This window comes from Vidua chalybeata, chromosome 4 (genome assembly GCF_026979565.1).
Source record: "Vidua chalybeata isolate OUT-0048 chromosome 4, bVidCha1 merged haplotype, whole genome shotgun sequence".
In the NCBI taxonomy this organism is placed as follows: domain Eukaryota; kingdom Metazoa; phylum Chordata; class Aves; order Passeriformes; family Viduidae; genus Vidua; species Vidua chalybeata.
Genome location: NC_071533.1, coordinates 47,584,912 through 47,595,420, shown reverse-complemented (window position 1 = coordinate 47,595,420; position 10,509 = coordinate 47,584,912). Strand labels below are relative to the sequence as shown.

The 10,509-nt window shown below is 40.9% G+C and overlaps 1 protein-coding gene across 5 annotated transcripts in view; it reads right to left on the bottom strand.

The window, feature by feature from the left end:
* LOC128787144 (gamma-aminobutyric acid receptor subunit alpha-4-like) overlaps positions 1-10,140 on the bottom strand; it is a 41,981-nt gene extending 31,841 nt beyond the window's left edge. For all 5 annotated transcript variants that reach the window (XR_008430583.1, XM_053941072.1, XM_053941073.1 and 2 more), the window contains exons 1-3: positions 9,897-10,140; positions 9,670-9,788; positions 503-570 (exon numbers count right to left, since the gene is read on the bottom strand). Coding sequence is in view for 4 of the 5 variants with exons in the window: in XM_053941072.1 (XP_053797047.1) it covers positions 503-570; positions 9,670-9,788; positions 9,897-9,979 (270 nt within the window). In the remaining variant the exon portion in view is untranslated. The remainder of the gene's footprint in view (positions 1-502; positions 571-9,669; positions 9,789-9,896) is intronic.
* Between the last annotated feature and the right edge of the window lie 369 nt (positions 10,141-10,509).

Sequence of the window (10,509 nt, the reverse complement as noted above, 5' to 3'; positions counted from 1 at the left end):
ATTTGGACATTTAATTTCTGTATATACTTATGAAAACTATTATCAGACAAACATTTGCTGAAAGTGATGCTTAAAGGAGCACAAAGATCAGCAAAGGGCATTCATCAGAAATGAAAATGTCAACAATATTTTTGAAGTGATGTCATTATTATTCACCTGAGAATAACACAAGTTTCAGAAACGAAAAGCAATTTCAAAAATATTACACAGTTTCTCCACCGTAGACTTACTTATACACTCCCTGCAAGGCTGGATTCTGCCTCTGTGCTGTGAAAATCTGTTTTAAATCCTATGAAGTGAATTTCTTAAGCCAGCCAAAACCCACTGAAAGTGTGACCAGAATCAGGCCTTATGTATCTAATTATAACCTGTAAATTAAGCTGTTACTAATCTTGCCTAATTTGCATGATTGACAGAACAGTACAGATGAAGCAACCACTCCTACTGCAGCTAATGGTTTCTCAGAACAAGGAAATGGCATTTTAATCCCAGAAATACATACCATTTCTACATCAGAAACAGGTCCAAAACTGGTGACATATATATCTGTTTTGACTTCAGTAACAGGACCTAATGTATGAAAAGGAAGTGAGCAAGAAAATTTGAATTTTGCAGGTCAACAATTCCCATAAATGATCCTGGTGTGTGAACAGTTACCGCTTTCAGGGTTCTGTGGACAAGCAAACGCAAAATGCAAACAGAGGTCAATTCAGATAAGTCTCAAATAAGAAGCACTGCTCAATTACCTTTACCACATAAGTAAATCAAAAGCAGCATTTCCATGCAAATCCCCATTCAGAAAACCAATGTTGACTCAAGGGCTAAGAAAACTGATGCCAAAAAATTAAAAGGCTCACTAAAAACACCATTCTACTTTACAACAAGCACTGAATCCTGGAAATCCACAGTCCTCAAAGCATTTATTACTAATATTTGGACCTACTCATAACAACTGGACTACAGACATTAGCATGCTATGTGCTGAGCAATTTAGTATTGCAGCATCAAGAACAGCATCCATTTCCCAAGATGTACTTAAGTGCTTTAATACTAATATCCAAAATAAAAGTTGGAGGTCTGAGTACCTTTGAGGGTTTGAACCAAGACCCACATTCTGCTACAATGTCTGTCTTGAAAGAACCAATGATACTTAGGACACTGTCAGAAACAGTGTACTGAACAGAGGTTTTGCACTCTCACAGCTGCCTACGGCAAATCAACCACCAGAGAAAGCAGTTTCATTTGAATGTATTATTGCCTTTGCTACCTTGAAATCTTAAATGGGTGTTCACTCTTCAGTACATTTCCCCTTAAAGCAAAGAAAACACACACTAATTTCACTGAAATTTAGGTCTCTTCCCAATTTAATAGTCTAGAAAGCTGCTAATCATTATCAGCCGTTATGATGATTTTGTGATCAAAGCATTAGCTAACAGTTTAATTCAGGTAATTAACTCACATCGTAAGTATAAAAAAGAAATTTTACTGAAGGTCTTGCTAAACAGTTTCTGTTTGAAAAAAATGTGCATGATCTACAAATTCACAACCAGCTTTTAAACTCAAATTACTAAAAAGGATAAGTGGCTCAAGTCTGATGATTCTGGTTTTAACATAATATTTGCAATCTAAAAATGAAAGGAGAAAAGACTCAACAGAGTTAGCAGCAAAAGAATATGTCCCACTTGAAAGGAAAAAAAAAAATTTTAAAAAATCAGTCTTCACAGATGTCACTTCGAATCAAATGGTAAAAGATAAAAAAAGAAGTAAGCAATGGGAAAATAGGGAAATTTAAGTTCTTGCACCTAGAACAAGTCTCAAGCTGTGAACAAAAAGAAAACCATGTAAAATTGTTTTACTACAAAATTTGCCAATTATTTAGAGAAGAAAAGCTAAGAATTTTTCATCTAAGCGTCAAAAAGATTACTTTGCTGGAAGCTAATTTTCACAGAAGGGCATTTTTTCAAAATAACTAAAGAAATTCCACTGTACCACAGTTGGTAGATCAGAGGTCCCTGGAAAGTTGTATAGTTTGGCATGTAGGCCTGAAAGAGGTTTTTAAGAAGCAACCTCCAAGTTCCAGTTTCATCCCATGCCATTTGCTTTGCAATGGGTTGCTCCCTAGACATGGAAGTTACCCAAATGGAAGCTGCTCCCTTTTCTACAAATACCAAGGCATTCATCATTCAGGGAAATCCATGAGTGTTTAGATCACTCATTTTACTAACATAGTCCAATGACATTTCCTAAATATATTGATTTCTGGAGAGCAGAAGATCTCCAAGAGATGAGAAGTGAAGACATTTATCTACAGTGCTAGAAAACAGGAGAGAATAGCCCAGTCATACTTGCATGTAGAAATAGAAGAGATTCAATTATCACTGATCTCCCATAAGCACACTATTGAAATTTATCCAGGGTTGACTTAAATACATAAATATCTATTTCATTTGCTCTTGAAATATTTCTGCAATCAGTTCTACAGAAGTGAAAAAAAAATCATTTTCCCACATAGCTTTACTAAGAAAATACAGGAATTAGTCTTTGTTACTTAATAATAAGAGAATACTGAATACTGAACTCAGTTCCTGAAAGAATCCCTTTCAGGAACTAAGCTCAATATTCAGTAATCCCGTTTTACTGAGTAAGAGAAACAAGTGCCTGAATTCCTTTCAGAAACTGCTTTACTTGTTAGTTCTAAGAAACTAAATAGGAATAGCCTTTAAATAAACTCCAGACCTTTGAGTGTTTTTCCTCTGATGGTATACTCTTCTTTAGCTCACCGAACACTGTAATTTTACAAACATACCAAATGAGCAAAGGGACAGATTTTCCTACAGGCATGAGCTGCTTTTCCTCAAACACCGATTTCTTTTATTTTATTCAATGACTACAGCTTCATGGGCAATAGGCATTGAAAGGCTTTTGCGACTTTGTTTTTTGGAGTTTCTCGGAAAGATGGGGAAAGCTAAAATCATGAAGTTAATCTCCAAATCAGCAAGCCTATGACATAATGCTACTAGAAACATTATAGCAGCAGCACAAGACTAAAACTATGTTTGAGTTCATTCTTCAGCAACGGCTATTCTGCTCTCAAATATTTATTAGTATGACCCATGAGAAAGAAGGAAGCAGGAACTCTCAGACAATTATGAGGCCACAAAAGTGGCCCCATAATACTTCTGGTTGCTTGTCCAACATGATGGCAGAAGAGTGACAAAACAGATGTGAAAAGCACATTTTATTCCACTAGAAAATGGAAGATGAATGTGGATCTAGAGATACTTTAAACATCATAACAGTTATCCAGCTAGTACAGACATACAAATCCTTGATTTGCAGCCAAAACCTTGGTCAAATAGTTCAGTGTCTGGTAGGAGCAAAGACAGTGAAGCTGATTATCTCCTTAATGCTTTCTCTCCAATTGCAGCCCTTTCATGCTCCACATCTTCCACCTACACTGGCCTTAACAGTTGTGAAATGACAAATCTTGGATTTTCTAGCACATCCCAGTACTTAATGCCAACCCAGGAGTATCTATGGCGACACCAATACTTATCTCTTATTCTTCTTGTTCTAGAAGAAAACATAGCTGGTAACAATAGTGGGGGTATAAATAGTGAGTCATGCTGCTGCTTCTTTTTTAAACTATTATTAATCGTGGGAATTCCTGTCAACGAGGAGGTGATCTGCAGTCACCTAACCTACTTTTACTGGTGATTTAAGCAGCCCTCCAAAACGAATGTGTTGCACCACTTAATCAACTCAGGCTCTGCAAGCAGAAGATCCTATTAGAATCCTTAACGCTCTATTACTGGCAATAAAATGCAGTGAGTTGTAAGAAGGCCAATTAACTTTAAATATGACCATTTGGGCTTACCCCTCAAAGGATCTTCACAAAGTATCTATCCACCATAAATCTTCAGGAATGCTGAAGAACTATTTATATCATACTGGTGTGTATTTTTATGTCAATGAAATAGGAGGAGAGTCCTACACACTGCAGTGGGAACAGTTACGTCTGAATCACTGCTTGCAAGATAATATACTTTAAAGAAGCTCAGGCAGGATTAAAAGCAACCCCTGCAAAAAGCCAGAATAGCTCAGTGTTATAGATGTTGCATGTGGGCTGAAGAAGTGATGCCAGGCCCTAACCCTGGGAAGAGGAATGCAAGAGAGCTCTCCCATGCATTTTATGCCAACGTATGGGTTGAACTGCAGCACAGCTCCCAGTGAAAGACTTCGGGCTCCATTATCCCTGCGTCTCCATAGGCAACTGTCACTGCAGAGATCCCTGCTGTATGTAAACACTCAAATCCTGCACAAGCTTTCTGTATATTGCAAATTTTGCCATCAAGGGTCCCACAACTAATCGGAAACATTAACAAACAAGTCTGTGCAAAGTGCAGTTATGCTGTGCAGTTATTGGTGCTATTATGAGATCAATCTCAGGATATACAAACCACATAAAATCACATTATATCAGTTCCTACAGCTACATTAAAAAAAAAAAAAAAAAGTCGTTGCTACAGATTTTTTTAAAATATAACTACATGTGAAAGATTTGGTGTTTTCTCTTTCCAAATTCTTGCTGCCTGAATAGGGTTGACATTTTTTAAGTGAGAAAAAAAAGAAAAAAAACCCATCAAATGAAATATGTTCTCTTGTTTCATTCCATCAGAAAGAACAGCTAAGGTCACCAGCTATATGTAAGAATTCTGCTCAGAAGCCAGAACTAGGTAGGGCATTTTTTAAAAATTAATGCTGAATTCAAACACATGGGCTACATTCTCTACCAAAAGACAATACAACAAACACAGCAGCACACAATAACCTTTGTCTCTATGTGTGTTCATCCATCAGCATGTCTGAACCTGAAAAGGGAAAAGTGTACCTCCAGAAATTAGGGGATTACTGTTTCTTTGCCTATTTATCAGCAAAACATCTCTGCTGAGACAGCCAATAAGCTTCATACTGGTGCCAGTTTTCATGATGTGGACACCTGTCTACTAAGAACTGGACTAAGAATATCAGCTAATTTTATACAGATCACTGAACAACAGACAGATGGTAATGACTTCAAGCATTACTAACCGAGGCCAAACTCAAATCTGTCACCTACAGGTATCTAACACCATATCCTGTTAAGCTTTGAGTCATCAACTTTCACCAGCTGAGAAAGAATGGACAACTGCCGAAAAAAAAAAAATGACCCACTTCCCTTTTCAATGCTCACTTCAAGTCCACTTGCAATCTAAATAGTAAAAAAATAGTAAAAAAAATTATAATATCTATTATGCTGAGCAATGGAACCTTTAAGGTATGCTTGAGTTCCTAGTAAGAGCAAGTAATTATGCAGATATTTTTATTTTCTCTAAAAACAGAAAATTGCTTTTGCACTTCAAATATATTCTGTGTTTATTTTCTGACTAAAGTCCTGCATAGACAGGAAATGAAACTCTTCAGAAATGCTGTTCATCAGCTGAACAAAACAGACTGAAGGGGCACAGAATCCTTCTCCTACCCTTCCTCGGGGAGACAATGGCCAATATATTTAATTCTCCAAAGTACTCAGCTGCACTTCCACAGTTACAAGATCACGAGAAAGAACACAGAAGAAGGAAGAAAAGAAAAAGGGAAATAGATGAACACAGTCCTATTCCTTTTCTTCAGGAGTCAGCAGCAAATGTGGCAATTTCCAAAGAGAAAGCCACAGAACTAACACCAGTAGTTGATAGTGAGATACAAAACTTATGCCAGGTTCTACCTCACACAAATGAACAGAACTCAGGAAGGGACAGGGCTCCAGCTTTCACCAGCTGATGGGCAACCACACCACAACGTGTCAGCAACAGGCTGTGGGCAACAGGTTCCACAGCCAACCTGAGAGCCTTGGGCAGGAGGCAGGTCACACACCACTGTCTTTCTTTGGTCTGGCCATATAACTGGCCATTAAAAGCAAGGTGCCAGAGATCAGATGTTGTCTGAAAGGCATAATTCATTAAAATTAGCAGATATGTGGCAGCACACAGTCTTGTCACCCTCATCATTTTCAGACTCCTTATTCCTTCCTACATCCCTAAGTCCAGGTTTAAGTGTGATTAGTTACTGTATCATGAAAATTTCAAGGACACGATTACATTTTTTTAAGTTACCATCCAATAAAGGTTTGAATCAGATCTTGCAGACCCTTGCTAATATCAAGAGTAACTCAAGTAAAGTCTGACACCATGCAAGGGTTTAAAATGGCAAATCAGACCCAGGCCTTTTACCTCAAGTGAATAATGCTCCTTTCAAAGACTTTGGACTTCTACTGTCACTTTGAAACTAATGACCAGAAAAGTAATAAGGTGATTTTCAGAGAAAATACGACTTGTGTAACTTTCATGTAATACACAAAATTTTAAAAGCAGATGAAAACTGACAACAGGGTTTAGCTAGAAATGCTTCTACTTCAAACTTTTATGGTTGAATCAAAATAGTACCCTGAAAGTACACTCAAAGTTTTCCAGCAGATGATGATTTTAATTAATGACACTACAAGCAGATTCTGTAAAAACACTGTTTTTATAGAGTTCTTTTGACCAGGAAACCTACTTGGATTATAAATTGCATGCTGAAATTCAGGATAATGATCTAACAGAGCATACAGGGTAGGGAATGAACTAACTTCACTTCCATCACACTATTTTCAAACATCATACAGCATTACTTTACTCATTAGTCCCTAAATACCTTCCATCTACTCAAATTCAAAACTCTTATGCATTTAAAGTCTTCCTGACAGCAGTTGCAGGGTTTTTTTTTCTTTCCTACATGAAACTGCCTATTCTGCTTTATTTAATTCAATTTCTAGGTGACATTTCTTTGCTTCTCTCTTTAGATTCTCCCCCTGCCTCAACTTAATGGGAACTTTCACTTAAATGGTCTTCAGTAACCATTTTCATAAACCCTTCTGGTTTTGTTTTTTACACTACCAAACCTCACAGTGCCTAGTAAGGTGACAGCAACTTTTTAAGTTTATTAAATTAACTTAATAAAGAGAACTTATAATGCAAGGTGTTAATGCATAAGTACCACCAAGAGAAGCTTCCACATATTCCACTGGGGTTCACAACTCTCCTAGGAGACCACATCCACATTTGTAAGCATGTTGAGGCAATTTAACTTCTCCTCCATAATTACCAAAAATTGTGCAAATTAATGATAGTATGGAGAATATTGATCCAGTTGTAGGAAATTTCCAAAATCAAACATTTTCTACTTTGCTCTGCATGTGAATTATCTTCATGTATTTTTATTTGTGGTAATGTTGTAACATGCCAGCAAAATTCAGAATTTGGCTACCTCCCTGAGTCTGATTTTAAACATAATTTGTGCCAGAATTAGAAATATTTTCATCAATTTGAAGTTTAAAATGAGCATCAGTTAGTCCTCTGTGAGGCCTTTTGTTCTTAAAATAAAACCTTCGTTTCCTTTCAGGCCCTGTGAAAACTAGATGGTGAATAAGCTTCAAGAAGAAAATAAAAATAAGTATTCTGCTGTTCATCATAAAGTGATGTAACTTTAACATTACTAAAACACACTATACTTTCCATCTCTAAATATTCCCATCCCCTCTGACATAATGTTTCCAATGCTATAAACTAGTGAGTGACCCACTTTCAAGCTACAAATCCCACTTCTGATAAATCTTATCAGGAAAAAGCCCCGAAATATAGGTAAAAGTTGATTTTGATATTCTCTATTTCAATAAATAGTCTGTAGTTATTACTCTGAGCAATGTCAAAAAGTGAAATCTGATCAATTACAGAAATTTCTTTCTTTGGTTGGTTTTGTTGTTTGATTTTTTTTTAATCCAAAGTTGTTCTTCTCAAATGAAGTGTAGATAATTTTCACTGTAAGGAGCTAGGGAGGAGGCAAGCATCACTTTTAAAACCAAAGCATTTTTCCCCCATGTTTTACTTAAAAGTTCAAAACTCAAAGATGAGTGGTTAAATGTTAACCACAGAGATGGTTATGAGGAAGGAAGAAGCAAAATAACATCCATTTTGTGAAATATTGACCCAGAGGTGTTTTCGCCAGGCTGAAATCGGAGTTTTTTCCTCCTTCTCTCCTTTACTTCAATATTGCCAATGTGAAAGTTCAAGAAGATACAATGAACTTTTTCTCCTTGATTGCGTTTTGCTGAAAGTCTTACAGGGGAAAAATACCTACTCTTGCAAAACATCCTGCAAAGGACAACTGTATTAAAATAAAAATCACCATATATTACATATTTAGTAGTTGTTTAATTTTAGAAATCTGATAATGCTCATAAAGCATCTTTGCTGGATGACTAATTAGTTGGCATTCAACCTAAAATGATGCCAAGCTTAGCACATCTCTTGTACGCGTGCAGAAGTGTCTGTAACCTCTCCACAAAGACTAAATTGCAAAAGACTATCAGTTCCCAATGACTCCTCCGGGTGTTAATAAAGTTAGCTTCCTTCTCACTTAATGTGTAAGCTAACTTAAGAAGGCCTCATTTATTCCACACACTCAAAATAATAAGAGTGGTCCATGGGCGCCAGGTGCTGTCCTTTAACAATCACGATCATGCATGTGAGAGCACTGCATACGGCATGTGGGGAATGTGCTGGCATGCATGTCAGTGTGGATGGATCACATGTATGGAGAAGGTACTTTCAGAGGAGGAAGAAAGTATTTTGCAACATAAACCTACGCAAGGATCTCATTCAATCCTGTATTGGAAGCAGCCTATAAAAACCTTGTTACAGCTTTGAGCATCATAAAAAGGTCTATAGCATTTATTTATAAATATTTTTGTATTATTTTTACTTTCAAATTTGCATTTTTAATATCTTCATTCCAGATTCCAAAATAAACTTTTATTTTGCCTGGATCTTAATGATTTTTTGTTCCAAGTCCCTACACAAAAACATCAAAATCATGGAGAACAGCAAGCTTGGCTACTTCTTCAGCATCACAAAACTGCATCTTAACAGCCTGGGGAAAGGAAGAGAGAAAGAAAGGAAAACCCCCACAAACAGAACACAGGTGAAGGCAAATTTGAAGCCCCTCCACGTCTAATTCCTATACAGCAATTAAGTCTACTACTTCTAAATCAGAGCTGGAATTTCAGCAACTGTGGTAAAGAACTGGCACCTGAGCTCTGATTTTCCCTAACTAGGGGAGCAGAATCCATCAGACCCAATCTCCTAGGCTGGTAAAAGTGCACTTGTTTCTATTAGGACCCCATCGCGGCATTTACGGGTCAAAACCTGCCAAGAATGAGAAGCATCTGGGTGTTAGACAGGTCACTCCATCCCCACCAAGCCAACGCACACCGGCTTCAGTGCTTATTTTTCCTCCAGCGCAGCAGCAGCAGCCCGAGCCCGGGATGTGGGCAGAGCAGCAAAGCGGGGGCTGAGCCCGGGACCGCCCCAGCGGGGCCCCCACGGCCGGGACTGCGCAGCACCCCCCGGGCTTTCGGGCCAGCCGCTGCCTCACTGCCGGCCCCTCCCGGAGAGTTCGGACCCCGGAGCATAGAGTGGGGGCACACTTCTACATTTTCTGTCAGGAACAGGTCAGTCCGAGCGGTGAGCGCTGCCTCCCCCGCCCCAGCCCAGCGACCCCCCGCCCGTCGCCGGCACCGCGCCGCCACCGTACCCCCAAATCCCGGTCGCAGCCGGTTGTCATAGCCATCCAGGAGGCTGTTCAGGATGCTGGTAAAATTCTCCGGCCACAATTTCTCCTCTTTTTTGATCTGCCCCGGCGGCCCAGTGAGACTGCGAGGCAAAGAGGGAGCGGGTGAGCGGAGCCGCCGGGAGCCCGCGGCGAGCAGCGGCAGCGGACCGGCCGCCCGGGTCCCCCGGCGCCGCCGCCGGGCTACTCACCAGGTCGCCAGGCACAGGCAGTGCAGGAGGGTGATGGAGAGACCCGAGGACATGGCGATGGCTGGCTCCTTGGCAGAAACCATCTTTGCATGCCATACTTCACGCCTGGGCACGTTAAACGCCTTGTCCGGGGCGGGGAGGGGGACGCGGGGCCCGGCGAGGGGGCGGCGGCCCCCGGCGGTCCCACATGCGCGGCGCCCCGGTTGCCAAGCGCCCGGCACGGGCGGAGGAGCGGCGAGCGAGTTTCCCCGCACGGTTAACTCTCTCGGGGCAACAGGCGCCGGTCCCCGCCGCTCTCCCCGCTCCCGCCCCCGCCCCGCCCCGCCCGCGGCCCCGCGCTCCGCCCCGCGCTCCCCTCCCGGCCCGGCCGGCGGCCGCCGCTGCCGCCGGTGGCGGTGCGGAGGCGGGGTGACAGTGCGAGAAGGGAGGCCGGGGGCGTCGCGGGGGTGACCGCGGTGGCGGAGCCTTCGCTCGTCCCGATCGCCTCTGCTCCCCGCGAGGGGAACAAAACCCAGAGCGTGGGCGGGCGGGGGCGATTAATTCCCCAGCGAGGAGGGCTTGGGAGCAGGAGGGTCTCTCCGCTCCCGTAGGAGAGGAGCTGGCAGGAGAGAGG